Source organism: Phoxinus phoxinus (genome assembly GCF_949152265.1).
Source record: "Phoxinus phoxinus genome assembly, chromosome: 9".
NCBI classification, from domain to species: domain Eukaryota; kingdom Metazoa; phylum Chordata; class Actinopteri; order Cypriniformes; family Leuciscidae; genus Phoxinus; species Phoxinus phoxinus.
This window is the reverse complement of record NC_136884.1, coordinates 10,809,753-10,831,363: the sequence shown is the minus strand read 5'-3', so window position 1 is coordinate 10,831,363 and position 21,611 is coordinate 10,809,753. Positions and strand designations below refer to the sequence as shown.

The 21,611-nt window shown below is 37.7% G+C and overlaps 1 protein-coding gene across 8 annotated transcripts in view; it reads left to right on the top strand.

Annotated features, from left to right (window-relative positions):
- Nucleotides 1-21,611, top strand: part of dennd5b (DENN/MADD domain containing 5B) — a 36,270-nt gene that overhangs the window by 7,205 nt on the left and 7,454 nt on the right. For 2 of the 8 annotated variants that reach the window (XM_079622885.1, XM_079622884.1), the window contains exons 2-13: nucleotides 3,765-3,824; nucleotides 6,353-6,462; nucleotides 8,426-9,143; nucleotides 10,174-10,361; nucleotides 13,633-14,208; nucleotides 14,366-14,597; nucleotides 17,253-17,400; nucleotides 17,548-17,638; nucleotides 19,007-19,114; nucleotides 19,491-19,622; nucleotides 20,616-20,768; nucleotides 20,860-20,938. In XM_079622885.1, the coding sequence (XP_079479011.1) occupies nucleotides 3,765-3,824; nucleotides 6,353-6,462; nucleotides 8,426-9,143; nucleotides 10,174-10,361; nucleotides 13,633-14,208; nucleotides 14,366-14,597; nucleotides 17,253-17,400; nucleotides 17,548-17,638; nucleotides 19,007-19,114; nucleotides 19,491-19,622; nucleotides 20,616-20,768; nucleotides 20,860-20,938 (2,595 nt within the window). The remainder of the gene's footprint in view (nucleotides 1-3,764; nucleotides 3,825-6,352; nucleotides 6,463-8,425; nucleotides 9,144-10,173; nucleotides 10,362-13,632; nucleotides 14,209-14,365; nucleotides 14,598-17,252; nucleotides 17,401-17,547; nucleotides 17,639-19,006; nucleotides 19,115-19,490; nucleotides 19,623-20,615; nucleotides 20,769-20,859; nucleotides 20,939-21,611) is intronic. The other 6 variants (XM_079622889.1, XM_079622887.1, XM_079622888.1 and 3 more) reach the window with 3 other exon arrangements.

The window sequence follows — 21,611 nt, the reverse complement described above, 5'->3', positions numbered from 1 at the left end:
GGATAATGGCCAGCTGTCAGTTAAAAAATGTGTTCAATAGGGGTTTAAGTCTAAAGCAGGTTTGTGCAGGCCAGTCTTACTCCAGATTTGGTAAAAGGCCCTAAGTGTTGGAAAATCTGTAAGAACAAGTCTGTATTAAGTGCTCGGGTCCCACTTTATATTGGATGTCTTTTACCACTGTGGGATAGAATGAGTGCACTCGATAACATCCATTGGTTTCAGACTCCATCACAAATGGTTGTTCTCTCAAATAGTGCCCTATCTAAGGGTATAGGGGACGATTTCGTACACATACGTGGTGTGCATCCAGGGACAGGGTTGTGAAACACTGGGTTAAAGTGTCAACATTGTAATTATAAATGTAACTACAAATATATATTTTTTTTTTAAGCAAGTACAATGCAATGTCCACACACAATAATGATCAAATTTAATTATATATATATAAAAAAAGGTATATAACCCATTAAATATAAAAGTATTATCCAATCATGTAAGACATTTCTCCTGGTATAGAACCCTTTACATAAAATGCTCTTTATGACAGAGTTAAGAACCTTCTCTAGGTTCTGTTTAGAAACCCATTGACCAAGAGTGTGGTGTCCATATACTTTAGGCCATATTGTATACATATAGTATATGCGATGGTTTTGTCAGTTAAGTTTGAACTGCATCTAGGAGGAAGTGTGTCTGCTTTGGGTGAATATCTGTCATAATTATCATCGCTTTAGACGAGAGCCATTTAATGCTGTCGGAAGCTGGCGGCTGCCAAATGGGCAATATTTGTCATAACTTGCTGAATTATGTCACAAGCGCATAAATCCAGTTGCATAATATCTTTACCACTGCATGGTGCTCATCTAATAGATTACAACTGAGATGAGGTCATTCAGAGGCCTTCATCATATAAATTTCTGTATTTTTGTCTCTGGTCTGCAGAGCAAAATGGATAGCATGTAAATTAAATAGTTGAAAGTAAAAGCTTTTTATTATATAAATATTTTCAGTCAGAAAGTTGATGGATGCAGCTCTGGATATGTAATGTCTGTACTGGTTGCTTTGAGCTCCTCTACCACAAAAGTACGGTTGCAAAGTAGATGTTCCGATATGCTCATCTAGGGTCTCAAAAACAGGTCGAAAGGGTTGCACCATTGGATCTGCGGATAATTCTCTATATCTGTGTGTGTGTTTGTGTGTGTGAGGCAGAATGAGACCGTGAACTGGTCATGTTGACTTAGTTCATTGACCAAGTTCCAACTCATCGGTAACCTGTGTCCTCAGATAAGACTTATCAAACACCACGTGACTGTTTGTTTTCAGTAAGTGTGATTTATATGCTTGTTTAACTCAGAGTTCTATCCATACTGTTAAATATGAAGGCTCATTCGGTAGTTTATTTTTTGCATTAGTTCGTTTATTATTGTACCACTTTTGAGTCCGTTTGGCTGTCCCATACACTCTGCTTTAGAAGTGTAGTATAATACCACACACATTGCAAATTACGCACTATACATGATTCACTTATACTATGCATGGTGTCGTGAATGAATTTTAAAGGTAAAAATATAATTTTGTCGTTCAACATCAAAGTCTGAACGTCACACCCCCTTCACTACATACAGCAGCGACAGTTGGATGCATGGTGTCCAACATTACACATTTCGTTTTTTCGATAAATTTAACAAAGAATAGTGCATACGTGCACGTATTGGGACGCACCTTAAGTATGTCGTAGCATTTTCGTTTGTTATTCCCACTTCACAAAAACTAAACTGATACGACTTTTAATGTCTTTTTAAATTGAATTCAAACTTTTAATGTGGATGTAAACACACCTAGTGTTTCATTCTCTGTAAACTTTGACCCGAATGCGTGCAACAGGCTCATATGACTTACACTAAAGTTATCTTGACAATCTTGTGTGAATTGTCATGCTCTGAAAAAGTCTGCCGTTTCGTTGTTTTAATCGATTGAGCTGTTTCTTTGAGGTTAACCATGTTCCCTATGCTACAAGGCTCTTTTCTTAATAAAACACTGGGGCCGTCTCATTAACTATCTTAAATAAAGATGAAAGGCTTTTGCTTCTTTCTCCATCCCCCTGTTGGCTTTCAAAGTAACTTGTATCAAGCGAATTAAAGTCATTTGCCATGTGAAATTTCAATACCAAACCATGTAAGTGAAGGGTTTCCTAGCTTATCCTTGTGGCGCAGCAAGATAAAACGGAGGTTTTGACGGGCTGGGACTTGTTGTGGATTACAGCTTCAGCAGATTCGTCATGAGGCTGACAGCAGAGCTGTGCTGACTGTCCAAACCCTGCGAGAAGCAAAAAGACCCCAATGTTTCGTACTCACAATGTGCCCAATCAGCACTACACACACACACACACACACATAGCAAGAGCTCAGTTACGTAACACTGTTGAGTATGGACAAAGGCTCTGCAGGAGACATTGTGTGCCGTCTCTTGCTCTTTCCCAGTCTTCCATCAGCGCTTTTAAAATGAATGGTGCTCGGAGCAATGCCAGTGATTTTTGGTCTCTGATGCTCAATATCACAAATCCAATACTCTGTTTCACTGCTGCAAGGCTTTTGGATAAAAAGTTCTTATGATTAATGATAAGCGTGCTGCAAAGAATATCATAGTACAAAAAAAACGTGGTATGGTCCTTATTTTGAGACTTAGCTGACTCGCATTTAACATTCATCAGTTTTGAAAATGTGCTGGATGACACATTTGTGTCCCAAAATGTGCAGGTGCTGCTGGATTTTGGAGTTTGGAGAGGCAGTTATGATCTCGCATGAGTTCAAAGAGTACTTGATTCTGATTCAGTCAGTAGTGACCATAGATTGTAAAACGTTCATAACTAAGGCCGAGTCATCCTGTAAGTACCATTCATAACACTGACACACAGTTGCTTCCTGTGTGGGAATTTCAATAACAGCACACACAGGCATTCATTTCTTTCATAAATATATATATAAATAAATAAAATAAAGAAATGCGAATCAGTGCCTCACTTCATAATAAATTAAACCTATCAATCTATTTTTTTGCATTTTAACATTGACGTTCATATTCATGTAGTATATTCCATTACTGATATGATGTTAGATGTTCATAACCATTATTCTCATGAAGATTCTCATTACTGTGTTATGGATGCAATTATATATTTTTAACAGCGTAAGTTATAGTACAACAAATTGTTAATGTATTCTCAATATTTTATTTAGATTTTTTATCTTTTGATTTATAAGTGAAATATGATCCAAACATGTTTTTCACAGGGTTTGGGATTTGGACATTGAATGTCTTGAGTGATATTTAATAACACGCATCCAATTTTGATGATCCAAACTATTTGAGGCCTAATCGAAGATGACTTGTCAGCTTATTGAGTATGTGTATGTGTGTGTGGGTTGCACATGTAGATATTTCCTAGGAACTCGTGTTCCTTCAACACCCACCATTAAGATATCCCGCGAGTGTTTGCTGGTCGTGCACAACGTGATGTCTCCGTCCCGGCAGAGATTGCGGCCTGCAGTCAAGCTGTGCTCGCAAAAGCAGTGGCTGTGAAAAACATGTCTCCGTTCACCTCCATCACTGCTCAGCCCGCAAAATAACACACACGCTGTCTGTCTGCAAAGCCATTGCACTTTGAATTTAGCAGTCACGCATCAGATCATTATGTCTGCTTCTCCATTTCTGTGTTCGGTTTGACATTTTTGCTTTTTGTTTGTCTGTTTGTGTGTTTGCCATCTCAGCTTTGTACCAATGGCTAGAGGCCGATCGACAGGGCAAGGACCCAGAGGCCTTGGCAGCAGGTAAACATCATCATCAACCTCCTCACTGCTAAGCTCTATTAATTATATTAATATAATATGCTTCCCAAATGTATCTCCTGTGTCCACTTGTATTCAGACTTTGAGGGGAGGGTCTCTGATTTTGCGACTAAATGCACTTATTATAATGGATAAATCGCAAAAATCTAAAACCACCCAACAGTTCTCCCAAATCTTTATCTAAACACAACATTTTGAAACGAATAGCCATTTTACACACTGTACATTTATAATATTGATTAAATTCACATGTAGTATTTACAATTTAGTATTTATTTTAAATTATTTAAAGATGCTTGTATTTGAATGTTTTAAGAATATTTAATATTTTATTTTAATATTTATTGGTTAAATATTTAAATCAAATATTTTTTACTTTATTTTTAAATGATTTAAACTAAATATTATAGCATTTTAATATTTAATAGTATTATTTTAACATTTATCAGTTAAATAATAATAATAATAATACATTATAATTAGTACTTTTATTTTTTTACTTGGGCAAAATATTATTAAATGAACTCCGTTTATGTTCATATTAATTTTAATATTATACAATGGACATTTTAGAGAGTTCTGAAACCAAAAAGGTTTTATTATTTGAAATGAATGGTTTTTTTTGATGTAATGAATTTGCATTATGAAGAAATATAGTTGATTTTGACTCTACGTTGCTTTGACCATGTTGAATACCAAGTGGTAACGGGGTCATTGTTGTCATTTTAGCTTTCGGTCCTCACTACTTCCTCCCTCTTTTCCTCTCGTTCTGTCTCGGTTTGCGATATGCAGGCTCATCAGAGTTAAATGTGGGTCATTTGCCTCTGCTTGTTATTTTAAATCAGTTTCTGTTCTCTTGCATCACAGACTATCTCTTGCTCCCTCCCTGCCTTGTTTTTCTGCTGTTCCCCTGCTGTTCCTGCGATCACTTCATGGGGTGTTTGCATCAGTCTGTCTCTCTTTCTCACGTGTATGCCTGCGGACTCAGACTCTCTCTGTTATAAAGGGCTTTAGTAGATTTCTCCTCCTCCCTGTCCTTTCCTGTTAGTTAATGCCTACGGCTGTCACATAGTCTCTCCTGCCAAATCACCGCTAGTTCACCCCACGGTGCACAGATTCAGGCCGTAAATGATCTTCATACATGTCAAAACTAAGCTGATTTGGACAAGATTGGTTAATTAGACTCTTTAATTACCTCAACGCACTCTTCAGCCTTATTCTGAGTGCTGTTGTAGGCTTATCAACATGTACCATCATCAGTATCGTTGTCTTGTTTATCTTTTCATGCTAACTGCACTCTCTATCTTGTTTGCTTCACATCCATTCGATATAAATCTGTTCTTTTGAACTGTCATCAGATCCGAATCCTGCATGACACACTGTCTGCTTCTTTAATCTGCGCTGTTGTGGCAAACACGGCGCTTTTCCGATCTCTGTTCCCGCTTGTGCTTTACTGTCAAAGCTATGGCGCTTCCATCTAACACTGCAGGCGGCATGTGTCGGCCCGTTTATGACGCCCCAACATGCACTGAGCCAAAAGAAAACAAGCAGTTGTGTTTCATGAAACCGTTTCGATCATGGAGGAAAAGAGCGACACAATGCCTCCCTGATGTTTTTAGCCCATCTTTGTGTGCTGGTGTTCTGATGAATAATGCAACCTATCAGATTGTGCTACCAAAACTATTGCTATATTTGCATTGTTGTAGGGTAGGGGTATAGATGTTTATAAAGCCTCAAACCACATGAATATAATGCTGGTAGCGCAGTCTTATAGGTAACAAACACCAGCATTACAAATGAATAGTGATTACATGACATGATACAATACAATACATTTAAGATCAGAAACATTGTACATATTTTAAATATTTATAATATTAGTGAATATTATTATTATTATGTTAGTTAGACTGTTTATATGATAAATAATTGATTGTACTGATATTTCTGCATCGCGAGCGAATGAATGAATGAATGAATGAGTGTGTGTGTGTGTGTGTGCGATCAGCACTATCCCAGTGACAGGTGTTGTATCTGGGTCACGCACAAGTGGATTTCTGTTCAACGTACCTGAGAGAGCTGTAGGAATCAGACTAATATTAATATCACAGCAATGTTTGATTAAACAAGTTATTAAGCCATCAAAGTAAGGTGTGTAATTCTGCATTAGAGAAAAATTAAAGTTTTTTATTTCATTTTATTTCACTGTAGCTATATTCAAATACAAGTGAACGTTTTCTAGAAAGGTTTAGCACTACTAAGTAGATGTAAAGCATGTAATCCTCTGTAACTTTTTCACATGGAAAGGCCTCAAGTTATGCATTTTAGTGGCGATCCCATGAAACTTTTATTAGTTTAATGCAGTGTAACTGAGACACATGGCAAACCTCTTCTTCGTGACTCTGTATAAGAATTTTAGACACACTCGTGCCATAGTTGCTTTTTCATATGAATAATTTAAAAGGTTCCATGCCTTTACTCTCCTTATCCTTACAATTTCCTCTCTGCAGGGGAAAACTTTGATCAGAGCCCCCTCAAAAGGACCTTTAAATCCAAAGTTCTGGCCCACTACCCAGAGAACATCGAGTGCAGCCCATTTGACCAGGATGCTGTTAACATGGTAAGTGACTTCAGTACTTTAGATTTTTACCTGTTTGATTTACCCCTTTGATTTATTTATTTCAGTATTGTTTGTTTTTTTCAGTAATGTATTTCATTTTATATATTTATATTTGATTCCTTTTCAAAAGGTCTTTTAAAGAGATGGTTCACCCCAAATATTTAAATTCTGTCATTTTCTCCCCCTCATGTCGTTCCAAACCCGTAAGACTTTTCGTTCATCTTCAGAACACAAAGCGCTCTGTCCCTCTATTGACAGCTACGCAACTACCACTTTGACACTTCAAAAAGTTCATAAAGAGATAATTGTTGTGTAAACTATCCCTTTAAGTGTGTTTAGGGCTCATCTGCCTTTCAGAGCATGGTGAGGCTTGTCAACCAGGGTGAACTTTTACGAGAAATCCATCACATCCGACACATCTAAACTTGTTTTATTTCCCTTTCAAATAAAGGTTCCGTCACGCAGTCTCACTATTTCTCACATTAGTCACCGGAGAGATCTGTATCTGCATTGATTCGGAGTGTCATAACGTGTTTACACAGACTCTCGCTCATTCTGTGGTTGCATGCAGTGATCAGCCGAGGGGTTTGTGTTACTGTCCCAGAGCATGCAGAGGTAACGAAAACCTCTGAGCTGTCGTTCCCGTGCAGCAAGGTCATTTTTTCCATCAGCAGACGTAAACGGAAGCTTGGCTGTAGTGACACCGGCATCAATTATTCAACCCAGGCTCTCTGCTTACGTCGGTATGGAAACGGCTCGTTGTGCGTATTCTCGCTCTGTAAAGAAACACCTGAAGTGTACAGCGCTGCCAGTCGTGATGCCATCACATCATTTGAGCAAAAATGTTTGAGTGACGTTCCTGTTGAGTCATTTTTTTTTTTAAGGCCAGTCTCTTCTCTGCAGAGGTTCACACATAAAAAAAAAATCCACTTACACATTGAAAGTGCTTTGAAAGACAGCTTGCAATCACAGAACTCCATTTTGGGTTTTCAATCCTTCAAGGCCTGGATAAAATTTCCCCAGTGATTACTTTCATTTTTCAATTCCACTCTTGGCTAATCTTCTTTTCACTCCCGCATTCTTTTGTTCTCTTGCTGTCCTCGCCTTCCTTTTCTCAATCTTTTCAGTGCTTGCCTGTTTCAGACAGCTCTTGAATGACACGATTTATTCCGGTGCTCATATGAACAGGTTACGGTATTCACACTGCATGTGCGAAGCAGATGCGTAGGTGCAAGAACTTCCTATTTTTGACCTGTGTAGTGTAGAAAACAAGTTGGAAATGTACTGTAAACCTCTTTATCAGCACAATATTTTGTGATTTTATAAGATTTTACACTGTAAAAAAAAATTACATCCCCAAGTCAAAATTTTCTAGTAACTGGTAACATCTAAATTGTTCAATTAGTCTGACATATTATTCTCATTGAGCCAATGTTAACAGACTATTGCAACAATTAATTACATTTATTTTACAGAATTTCACTTGGGCCAATGAAAAAATGTATATGTGACCAGTCACTAGAATATTTTGACTTGGAGAGGTTACTTTTTTTTTTTACAGTGTATGAAGCAATGAAAAATAGTTAATTTCTCACCTATATCTTGAAATAATGGGGAACTAACTGCATGTCTTTAATAGCTGTACGGCACATGCAAACACTGTTTTGTATTCAAAATGGCGATGTTACTCTAATAGTCAGCCAGTGAGAGAGACAGTACATCTTATAAAGCTAAGTTGACTGGTCAATATGTTCAAGTAGTGCAGAGTGAAAGGAAAAGCCATACCAGAGCATATGATGTGCCCTTACTTCATAATTCATATAGTATGTACAACCCTTACAAAAAATAGTGTAGTGGGAAATGTAAACCGTAAAATGCCTGTGTGTATCAAATTGCACAATAAAAGCAAAGCAACATTACAAAATATGTAGTTACTGAAGCAATATTTTCTCTCTCTCTTCAGCTCTGCATGCCCAAAGGTCTGTCATTCCGAACACAGCGTGACAGTCGGACCCCACAGTTCCACTCTTTCCTCATCACAAGAGAAGACGGCTCTCGCACTTATGGTTTCGTTCACACCTTCTACGAGGAGGTGACCAGCCCTCAGATCTGCTCCGCCATGCAGACGCTACACCAGATGCACCAAGCGGAACATAATACATCGGCGCATAACTGCCCTTCGTCGTCGTCTTCCTCCTCCTCATCCTCCTCTAGCATGGACTCTTTAGCCAGCAGCCTGGATGAAGTGGAGTCTCCATCATCTTCATCCTCACAAGGGGGTCGCAGGAGCTGTGGCTGCTCTGGCGAAGGATACGACTCTGTTCGCGACACTCTGTACGTGTCCAAAGCTATGTGTCTAATCACGCCCATGCCCTTCATGCACGCCTGTAAACGCTTCCTGTCCCAGATGCACCTGGCCGTCACTTCGCATCAGCCACCCCCACTCCCTTTGGAAAGCTACGTCTACAACATCCTCTATGAAGTACCCTTGCCACCGCCCGGACGCTCTTTAAAGTTCCACGGAGTGTATGAACCTATCCTGTGCCAGAGGCCTGGTGTCGGGGAGCTGCCATTGGCTGATTTTCCACTGGGTGAGGCCTTCCGGTTGTTAGGTGTGGAAAATCTGGTGCAGCTTTTCACTTGTGTTCTGCTGGAGATGCAGATCCTCCTCTACTCGCAGGGTAAGAAATCAAGGATTGTAACTTAAAAAATAATTTTATTTCATTTAATTTATTTCAAATAATTTCATTCAAAATTATTTAATTTCACAATTTCTTTATTAGAGCTTTATTAGGCAACATTAATATGGAATTTGATTTAATTAAACAATTTCAAATATAAATGTAATGTTTAATCGATTGGCTCCTACTTTTTACATCAATTTTACAGACCGTGTCTTAGGTTTTGACTCTATGCAGATCATTTAATCTCTTATTTAAGCATTTAAATTTAATTTCTGATGCTGGCAAATGAATCTTTGCAGGGCCTTTGATGTGGAGACTGAGTGAATGTAGAGGAGTCTAATGAATATTACATTACCCTTCTGCAGCACATATGCTTTTCAGCAAACACAAGCTGATACACATGCTAATGAATTCCTCTGACTGTTCTCTAGATAAACTAATGACGAGATTTTGTGAGAAACATCTATTAATAATCACACTGCCCTGTTTTAGTAAGTCTACCATACAGGTGCCTTTCATCAAATTTTAGTCAGATCGCAGAATCCAAAATGAACCATCATTAAGTGCCAAATGCAAGTAGAAAGGACTTTGATGGTTAAATAAACAGATTTACTAGCCAGATTTACGAATTTTAATGTGACCTTCACTGATACGTCACATGTCATATACAGACTTTTTGTAATACAAATATAGTATAATTTTATATATATATATATATATATATATATATATATATATATATATATATATATATATAGTTTTTTTTCCTGTTATTTATTTGTTTTTCCTATTTTATTACTACTTTTTTTTTTGTGCATAATGCAATATTCAGTTTCTTTGCTGGTATTTAAGACCAGTACATTTTTACAATTCACTCACGAGTGGTAAGTAAAATGAGAATTTTCGACCCTCTTTTCAACAAACTTTAATTTATTTATTCCATATTTATTTACTTTTTAGTGTAGAATGTTTTCTTATAGTTCCTTTGTGATTTTGAACTTGTGTTTCCCCCCCTGTGTACGTCTAGACTACCAGAGGCTCATGGTGGTTGCGGAGGGAATCACAACGTTGCTGTTCCCGTTCCAATGGCAGCATGTGTACGTGCCCATCCTTCCCGCTTCCCTGCTGCACTTCTTGGACGCCCCCGTGCCCTATCTCATGGGCCTGCAGTCCAAAGAGGGCACGGACCGCTCCAAACTAGAGCTGCCTCAAGAGGTAACCCGCACACACTTGCATGGTCACATCCGCAAACCTGCACATACTCACATATTTGAAAACACATTCACACTCCTTATCATGGCACAGCCACTTAGGGACCTTGGACGTGAACGCGTCTGTCAAGTGGGCTGTTTTTCTAAGAGGCTTTATAAGTTTGGAGCCGGATTGGCTTGTGACGATGGGTGATCTGCAAATGAGAACGCCCTCAGTGCCTTTAAAAAGCACCGGAGGCCTTTGCTGAAAATAGCAGCCGGAACAGTATGAGGCTTTTCTTTTACAGTCTTTATTAGAGGGATGCTGGAATGCAGTGCTTCCATGTTGACGTGTGGCATTATCGTCATATCGTTTCATTGTCGCACGGTATCAGAATTCTTAGCAGAGGTTTATTATTCATGATTCGTCTGTCTGAGTGCTGCGAGGCTTCCCCACATCCTCATCCCTAAATCCCATTTTCCGTAAACTCCACATCCAGATTCCCTGCTATGCATTCTCTTTGAAGTCGCTCTGACCTAGAAAAAAAGACTGGTGAGAACAAGAGAGACACCAAAGGGGAATGAGAGAGGAAATGGCTCATTTTGGAACTGCATGGGTTTCCATTTTACTGTGTGACTTTGGTTTTTTTTTTTTTGCTGTGTTGTATTATTAGTGAGGATTTGGAACAGAGGATTCGAAACCATATTTCTATACTCTACCGCTAAAAAGTTTGGGGTCGGTAACATTTTTTGAAAGAAGTTTCTCACCGAGGCTGCATTTATTTGAACAGGTAAAAACAGTAATATTGTAAAGTATTACAATTTAAAATAACTGTTTACTATTTATATATTCCTGTGATTGGAAAGCTGAATTTTCAGCATCAATACTTCAGTCTTCAGTGTCACATGATCCTTCAGAAATCATTCTAATATGCTGATTTGCTGCTCAAGAAACATTTCTTATCAATGTTGAAAACAGGTGTGCTGCCTAATATTTTTGTGGAAACATTGATACCTTTTTTTTTTTTTTCAGGATTCATTGATGCCTAGACAGTTTGAAAATAGAAATGTCTTTAATAAATGTCTTTACTCTCACTTTTGATCAATTGAATGCATCCTTGCTGAATTGAAGTAATAATTCATTTTAAAAACTCTTATTGACCCCAAACTTTTAAACGGGAGTGTAGCAACTCTAGAAACTGATACTCTTAAGAGCTGAGGGACAACAAACCTTTCAAAACCTGTTCTCTTTATTTCAAATAGTTTGCTGTTAGCATGTTGCTAAGCTAACAGCGTAATACTCAATACAAACATACATAAAAAGTATGATGAAATGAACAGCACACAAATATTAGGCTAAATTATTAATATAATAAAAATAATATGATTATTTACATTTTGCCTTGTTCACCATCTTGGATTTTTCCACTGACCTTGTTGCAGTGCATTCTAGACTTGCCATTTTCATAACGTCATCTCTTGAGGCTGGATTCTGCTCAAATGCTGCTCTTCTCACAATCTTTTCCTTGTCCTTTCTTCAAAACCACTTGAGGCTGATTTGTCCTTGTGTAATGGCAAAATAGGATGGGTCACAGTAGTTAAATTATCATGCTCCAACTCCTGTCCATTGCCCATAAGAGAACAGGAATATATTCTTATCAGGAACAGTGTTGGATGTGTATATAAAACTCAAACAAACCTACAAGTGCACAGACACATCTGACATGTTTCAAATTATAAACACTCATATTACTTGAAGACAAAAAAAAAATTTGAATAGCAAAAAAGATAGTATTTTTTAGCCAGTTTAAATACACACATACTGGCCTGAATGCTTCTTTCTGACAGGCTGTCAGCATTGTGGCCTGACAGAGCGGACAGTTCTGCTTGACTGATTTATTTTTACAGCAACAAGGTCACGCTCACACACACTGACTTTAGGCCATTTTGACTGCATGAGCTGCATTGCATGTGACTGAACAGCAGTGTGTCACACAGTGAGATTTCTAATGATCCACCGGATTGATTTAACCTAATTCCAGATATTGGCTTTGGTTATTAGGTCAGTACAGCTGATGATTTGCTATTGCAGAATACGATAATTCCCCAGCTGGGTCATTCCGTGTCAAATCAACCAAATGCCACCGATGTATATTTACTGAGTAATCCACTATTTTGCAGAGGGGGGCCAAAATGACAATTTTCACCTGAGATTTGGAGCCAAATTACAGGGAGGTAAAAATGACTTTAGAATAATAGCAGCAACTTTTTTTATGTTTACACAGAGATTGGTAGGTCTATTAGTAAAATCTGTTGACCGTTCAAAAATGGCAAAAAGCACTACTTTTTTTTTTTTTTGCCTCAAGGTATATAAATATCATTTTAGATTCTGGTTCTTAAACTTTTTTTTAAATTAAAATGTCCTTGATGGTTCAATCCCAGAGATATGGATATCTTAATGCAGCTCCATGAGTAAATTGGTAAATTGCAAACATGTTCAGTGGTCAAAAACCATATGTGGGTCACTTTACATACAGCTCATACTTTTTTCTTTTGAAGAGGAATATCTGAAGCACAAATAATGTTGAAAATAGAAATGTATCGTGTTTTTCTATCAACACAATTGCATTGAACATACCTGTCTGAGTGCCATAAATATTATTTTTCTGAAGTTTGCATGCCTGTAACTGTAAAAGTATTAAAGATACCTTAATATCATTCTAGATTCTCATTCTTAATAAACTTTCCATTTTAATCTTAATTTTCAAGCTGCTGTAAAGTTCAGTCTCATAGATATGGGGATCTCAAAGCAGCTACATGTTCAAATGGTTGAATTTTGCTCAACAATTTTGAAGTTGTCTTTTGTTTTGTATCTTTAGGTTTGGTGTAAAAAATGACAGTGTTAATGCAACTGGAACTAAATGTAAAATTTTCTTTTTTGGTCTGGACCAAGAGAACTACAAGTGTGAACATGCCTAAAAACTAGTTTGGTCATGTATGAAGAATTCACATTATTTATTTGTAACATACTTTCTACCTCTCGGATGTGTGCTCTGTTTGGCACATCACAATGAAGCTGAATTTAATTTAATTTCAATTCATGTTTAAACCAAGATCCAAATCCTCTGCCCTTAAAGGGATAGCTCACCCAAAACATGATTTTACTGACCCTTGTGTTGTATCAAACCTGTATGTGTATATTTCTTCTGTTGAACACAAAAGAAGATGTTTTAAAGAATATGGGTAACCAAACTGTTGATGGGCCCCATTGACTTCCATAATATTTTCCTCTTCAGGCGAACCTGTGTTTCGTTGATGTCGACAACCACTGCATCGAATTGCCTGAAGACTTTCCTCAGTTCCCCAACAGGACCGAGTTCATCCAGGAACTCAGTGAGGTGTTGCTAAGTTTTGGCCTGTCTCCCACGGAGGGCAACGCCTCCCCTGAACCTGCCGTCAGCACGCAGTCCTCCACGCTGGAGAAGGAGTTGAAGAGCACATCCTTGAGAGAGTTGGTGGACGACAAAAGGAACGGCAACCTCGGTGGGGAGGCGCTGGACATGCTGGAACTTCTCCAAGGCAACCCGACCCTGGAGCGTTTGCAGGCTCTGGCCAAAAGGACTGGGGTGAAAGTGGCCCGTCTGGAGGCATTGGCAGCGGGACAGAAGGCCGTAGGGGATGAGGGAGTTGGAGGAAGGTCTCCTGTTGAGGAAGAGGAGCTGAGGAACGCTAAACTGAACGTGCAGCTGAGGGAGGTGTTCGCCGCGCGCTTCGCGACAATGTTTGCGGACTACGAGTCGTTTGTGATTCAGAACTCGCCAGATTTGGAGTCGTGGCTGACAAACAGAGAGCAAATGCACAACTTTGACAAGGTGACTGGCATGTTTCACACTCAATGGTGCACAAAACAAATCAAAAACATTCTCAGTCTAGTTTGTCACTTTGGATTGGTCTTGTACCAAAGTTTTTTTCATAAGTCTCAGATGGTACATCAATTATTACGTTTTTTTTTTTCATTTTTCTCCTCAGGCCTCGTTCCTTTCAGACCAGCCGGAACCGTACTTGCCTTTCCTGTCCCATTTCATCGAAACGCAAATGTTTGCCACCTTCATCGACAACAAGATCATGTCTCAGTGGGAGGAGAAAGAGCCCCTCCTACGAGTGTTTGACGGACGCATTGAGAAGGCCCGCCTCTACAACGTCCGCGCCCCCAGCTTGCGCTCATCGGTTTACCAGAAATGCACGGTCCTGAAGGAATCGGGTAAGAAACATGCAGAGTTAGTGGTCTGATAATAGATTGACTTCTCTTAATGTATTTAATGTTAGATCTGTTTAATGTGCAGAGTCACCTGTTTAAGTTTGCGCTCTCTCTCTGCGCTACTTTTAAAACATTCCTCAACACGTCAGTCTCTCAGCCACTGAAGTAAGTTTGAGGCAAGACTCTTTTCCAAACAATATCAGATAGGGCAGAGCAATAAGGAAAAAAATGGCAAAAATGTTGTTCACTTGCCACAGAAATTACACACTTCATCTTTAAACGAACTTGCATTAAAGTTATCCCCGTTTACTTTCTGATTTCACGTTCCTTGTCCTTTAAGCGTGCATGTTATTCCAACACATAAAAAAAAGTTTTGTATGGTATACTGTAGAATCAATTCCATTAGGATAAAATCAAGTCCAGCCACTTATTTAGGTTTTTCCTTGTTGAATATCTTAGGCTATGTTTAGACTGACAGCAAAAATCTAATTTTGCGAATCCAGTTTTTACTGAGATGGACTGCAAAAAAGAAAAGAAAAGAAATCTGATTCCCCCATAAATCTGATTCAAACCACAGTTGCAGGTTGGTTATGTCTGGACACACATATCTTATTTGATCACTTGCTATTAATATTGCAGACAGTCTGCCTGAAAAGATCTGATTTGAGAAAAAATCGAATTTGCCTGCAGCCTAATTTACTCCACTGTTCGAAGGATCACTAGCTTTTTTGTAATTTATTTTATAAGTACAGTAAAAGCACACGATACTTCAGAAATCATTCTGATTTGCTGATTTGCAGCTCAAGAAACATTTCCTATCATTATCAATGTTAAAAACCGTTGGAAACCATGATATATTTTTTATGAATGAAAAAGTTCAAAAGACAAGCGTTTAAGACACCTTTTGAAACATGATGTCTTCACTGTTAATTTAATGTGTTTTTGTTGATTTAAATGATTAATTTCTTTTAAAACAATAAATAATCTAAATACTTTTTGTAGTCTGTCACATTACGCAAGTAAAAAAGTATAAATGCCCTTTCATGTCAATACAACTTTCAAAATGTAATTTACTTTTGGGCGGTTTATTTTGTTTGGTGCTGTTTTTTGTATCTATGAACAGATTCGCAAATCAATTTATTCTACTGCATTGGAAATTGTCTTCTCATTTAATGCCTTGCTGAGTTTTGTGCAATCACCTTTCATCATCCTTTTCCTGAACGATGGTTATTTCCCCAGTCGTTGCTCTGTCACTACAAATTGTGTATTTCAATTTTAATGAAGCTGTAGAAACAAAAACCGCTGCTGCTTATGTGCGCAGATGATTGTAGAGAGTGACAGTTCAAGAGGGCGGCCGAGGGGCCGAGAAGACGGGAGGGAGAAAGAGAGAGAACAGAAAAATGAGGAGAGGAGCACAGAATGAAAGAACTAAAGAGCGTGTCCCCAAATGAGTCATATGAATGGATCGCTTTTGAAAGGCTGCCAAATGTTGAAAAGAAAAGAGCGGGCGCCTGGCGCTGTGTTGTGCCATCTTGGGAAGCCTGTGTGTGTGTGTGTGCGCTGAATATTGTTGAGTGTGCATCTGCTCGCTGAGCCCTCAGTACCATTGTTAGGTCAATAACCTCTTGTCACACTGAAGGTCACTATTGGAAGATGGATGCTGCTGTTCGGGTTTGAAAAATTTGCTTCTGAAATGGCACACTGCCCACAGATGCGCTATGAACGATGCCCAACATGTTCAACTCTATCACAAAATGCATTTTGAAAGCAATAACAATGTTTTATTTGTTGCACGCTTAAAAAGCTAGGCAACAAACAAGTATGTTAGCATGAAAACAAGGTTTGAATTCCAATTTCTGCTACATAATTGATGAAGCTATCTTTCTGATGCAATGCATAGGTACTTTAATTTCCCTGTCAGTCCAATGATAATAATAAAAAATAATAATAATAGTAGCATTGTTTTATAAAGGATAAAATGAATCTATAATTTGCAAATCAATGCTATAATAATATTACTTATAATATAATTTTATAAAAAATAAAAGGAATATTATGTTGTTAATTTTAGGTGTTCTAAAATCAATATAATAATAATATAATTTTGTAAATAATAAAATTAATATATAATGTTATTGATTATATTAGTTATATAAATGAAAATGCTACAAGTATAATAATGTATTATTATTACATACATTTCAATTCATGTTAATAATTAATACTTATTATATTATTTATTTATATTTAGTTTGTCACTCCGCTGATATTTCATTTTTGCACCTTATGTGTAGAAAATTAAAGTGTAGTAATAATAATATTATTGCAATATAAAATATTTTAAATTATACTGTTTTAATTATACTTTTGTTATTTATTCTAATTTATTTTAGTCATATTTTTTGACTGAAGTTCATTGTGTTAAATTGTATTCTAAAACAACCCAAGCAAAGTGTGTCTTATTAGGAGTAGATTTGTGAATAAATTACCATTTATTTTCAACGACTTTTGTTACAGTTGTAGAAGTCTAGCCTCGAGCTTATATTTGTTGTTAGCGAACATTCTGAAGACACTCGCAGCTTTAACACTTTTCAAGTCTCAAGCTGTTACGACACAACAGCTAACCTTTCTTACTCGAGCTGTGTTTCTCCTCTCCAGCCCAGGCCATAGAGCAACGGCTGAGAAAGATCGACCACACGGCCATCCATCCTCACCTGCTGGATATGAAGATTGGCCAAGGAAAATACCAGCAGGGCTTCTTTCCCAAACTACAGGCTGATGTGCTTGCCTCAGGGCCCACCAACAAGTGAGTCCTCTTTATGGGACATGACACCATTATGAGACATTGACCATTCAGTGTGGGGCATGTAGCGCTTCAGCGTCAATATTGAGCAACCCTTTAAAGCTTGTTTTAATGTGTGTGTGATGACTAATCGAAATCCTCTGTGATCAGGTGGTCCAATCGCACATGCTCGACTCAGCGCAGAGTGGACCGACACAGACAGCAGAACGAACATCTTGTGCTAGACAATGACCTCAAAGAGGTGAGACTGCAGTGTTTCTTCCTATTCAGCCTCTCTCCTCGTTTCTCTTTTTCTTTCAATCCTGTTCTGTGTGCAGCCTTTGATTCCTACAGACTTTTTACTTCATCTCTTTTTGACTGACACTTTCACAGGGACTTATTTGTCAGATGGTAGATAGAACTGATGAAAAATTGAATATCGTTCATCCAGAAATGATCATTCTGTCATAATTTACTCAGCCTCATATTTTTATAAACCTGCAAGGCTTGGTTGCTTCCGTAAGAAAATATTTTTTGAAGGCTGTAACGAACTCTTTTCCATGCAATTACAATAAATAAGACAATAAATGCAATACCTAAGATTTTAAGCTTTGAAAAGGATGTTAAAGCACCTTAATAGTGACCCATAAGGCATGTTGTATTTTGTGAATAACAACAATGATATCAGTCTGTTCCTCAAACAATCAAAAATAAATAAATCGGTAATTGAAATGTGTGAAAGCGTAAAATAAAATGTAAATATTAAATGACATTTTTTTAAACTTAAAAACTGAAATGAGAATTAGAAATTAAACAAACGGAACTAAATGTGAGCATGTAGAAGTATTAATACTGAAATAAAAATAATTAAACCTTTAAATATAAAAAAATTATAAAAATGACAAAAGCACATAACTAAAATAATGAAAACTGAAAATATAATACTGATCAATATTTAAGTCATTTACTGATAATCATCACTATTAACCGAGAGCAAAAAATCATACAGACCAGTTTTGATCAATCAGATCAATTGAATCATTTAAAAAGATCTGACTCCAATAATAATTCGTTGTCATTGCATCATATCTCATAAACGCGCCAAAGAACAGTAAAACGGATGTCAGGATTTTTTTTATTTTATCACTTTTTAATGACATAAAATGTCTGTAATTATCCATAAATCACAGATTCCTAATGTCGGAATCGCATAAATGGTCTTCAGGGCTGTAAGTGATTTACATAAATCATTTACAAGTCAAATTTCTTGATGAATCATGCTTCGTACAAAGGCCTCCTGAGCTTTTTGTGAATCTGCCTGTTCTCATTTCTTCATTGTCTCCATTTTTTAACTTTTGAGTCTGCATTTTCTCTTTTAAGTGTCTTGCATTTTCTCTTTTAAGTGTCTTGCATTTTCTCTTTTAAGTGTCTTGCATTTTCTCTTTTAATTGTCTTGCATTTTCTCTTTTAAGTGTCTTGGTGTTTTCTCACTTCTCTTTTCTTGTCTGACTGCCTCACATTCATGTGCATGCTGCTTTTTTTCTGTCCTTTTCTTTTGTTTCTTCATCGTTTCTGTGTGCGTTTGTTGTTTGGATGCTGTGGGGGTGTGGGTCGTACCACCTCACAACAGGTGGAGGGGTGTTTGCTCCTGCAGAACTCTATGGCTTTCTGGGAGTGGGATAAGGCGCCACCCCCGCCTTTTAAACCACCTAAAAAGTCCTTCTCTGCCTGCTGTCTGGTATGTGGAGGCCTGTCGTTATTTGGCCGACTTAAAACATTCCTAACATGCCCTTAACAAACTCCTCCCTGAAGCCCCTCCCCTCAGACACACAGTGACCTTTGAACTCCGCTGCACTCAAATCTGCCCCTGGATTTTCCCACACGCTCTTATAAACCAGAGTTTCAGTAGTGAGCGCTTAGTGAACCACTCAACAACCACAAACCTTACAGGATCCCACAACGAAGAATAAAATCCTCGGCTTTATAATCAACCCCCTCTTGTACCCACAGTTATCAAGAAAATGTTTCACACTTTTCAACAGTCACTTTTGTGAGTGTGTTTGAACCTTTCTAAATGTGTTTAGCCTCTTTATTATCTGTGTCCTGTTCTGTAGAAGTACATGCAGGAGGCCCGTAACCTGGGGAAGAACCTGAGACAACCCAAATTATCAGACCTCTCCCCTGCAGTCATCGCTCAGACCAACTGGAAGTTTGTGGAGGGTTTACTGAAAGAATGCAAGATGAAGGTCAGGATGAGTTTAATACGTGGATATGGAAGTATTTGTGTGCGTTTTAACTGGGGATCCCACAGTTATGGAAAACTTGGAATTTATCAGTCTGTTATCAAACAATGTTAACGGGATTTGTGTTGATCGATACTATATATTTGTGCATGCATATTTGCTTATTTAGATGACCTTTGTTGTCATTTAGTGCTCACTTGAAGTTCATCTTTAAAAACAGTAATAATTTAATACACTGTTAAATGTAATGTTTAGCAAATTATTGCGTTTCCTATTGTAGATTATAATGCAGTGATTCCTGAATTAGATTTTTTTTTGTACATTTATATTTTATTATTTATTTATACAAAATAATATAGAATTTTATATCATATAAAATTTATATCATATTATATTTTAAAGTGTCCTTGTTACAGTGTAATTATACATTTAAATACTAAGTAATATTAATTAACATACTTTAGGGTTTGGTTTTGAGTTAGTTGCTTGTAATTAAGCATAATGTACTGTTGTTACTACAGTACAAACAGGTAACATATGTAACAAGGACACTAAAATAAAGCGTCAGCAAAATAAATATGATAGTATTGTTTGAATAATCGTTTCACTTCTCCAGAATTTTTAATTGGCTAGATATTGTACTTTGTAGTGCAAAACTTGGCGTAGGTCACCATGATAGTCATTTGTCTGTCGGTTAGTTTTGCTGAAGACAGTTGTAAACTATTCAGTGTCATTTTTTTCATTTAATCATTCAAATGCTTGATACTTAACATACAAATGGAAATCTGCCCCAACAATCTCGGCGTAATGATTTTAATATCCTTTAATATCCAGCGGTAATCATGAACCACTGGACGGGTCTTGTAAAAGTCAGAGATGCATTAGTCAACAGTTGTGGGAAACTGGAATTATGCTGCATTAAAGCCTTAAGACAGAGTCAAGATTGATATGTCTGGTGTGATGTTTTGGTAATGATGTTTTTCAATGGATGTCCAGACCAAGCGTATGTTGGTGGAGAAAATGGGCAGAGAGGCTGTTGAACTGGGACATGGAGAGGCAAACATCACTGGTCTGGAGGAGAACACGCTCATAGCCAGTCTGTGTGACCTGCTGGAGAGAATATGGAGCCACGGCCTACTGGTCAAACAGGTGAGACGCCAACCAATGGAAACGAGTTTCACATTCTAACAATCGCAGCTCTGACGCTCAATCATTTGTGTGCTGTCGTGATGGTTCACAGGGAAAGTCTGCACTGTGGTCTCATCTATTGCAATACCAGGCAAGAGAAGAGAAAAACGAGCTGCTGTCAGAGTCTCCAGGTAAAAACTTTCTTCATAAATGCATATGAGATTATAAGACCAGAAACATCTCTAGTCAAGTCACTCTGCAAATTCTAGAATGACTTTCAGGGGTGTCCATTTCTGTAGGGCCGCATTTAGATTCGTCTCGCACAACATAGTGTAAATATACTTGTATACTTTTGTTTTGCCGCCTTTTGAGGAAGTTCAAGACTTCGCTAAACATGTTTACAACATAATTAACTTTATATTCCTCAGTGATTCTCCTAGAAAACCTGAAAGGAACATGTATGCTCACTCATTTTTGACGTTAACACCTGCTAGTGCGAAACGTAAGGTTTCAAATTGCTTTTTGACATTAAGCTTGCGTAGCTAGAAGTCTTCAGGCCTAACACCTCTCCATGCTAATTATGCTAACAGGCCAACAGCTCTGCATGAAGGGATTTAAAGTCACGATGTTACATAAGTAGCAACAGATCTTTTCTTCCATATCATGATGTGCATTCAAGTGAAACAATGTAGGATGGGGTTTTGATTCAAAACATCGGTTGTTGATTGCAAAATTGCATTCCGATCCACCTCTATCCAGTCAATTGTAAAGGGGCGGGTTTATGCGGGCGAAATGATTGGAGAACCCTACGTCACTGGACGTCTATGTCAGTCGTTTCACTGGAAGATCGAGTGATGATATCAA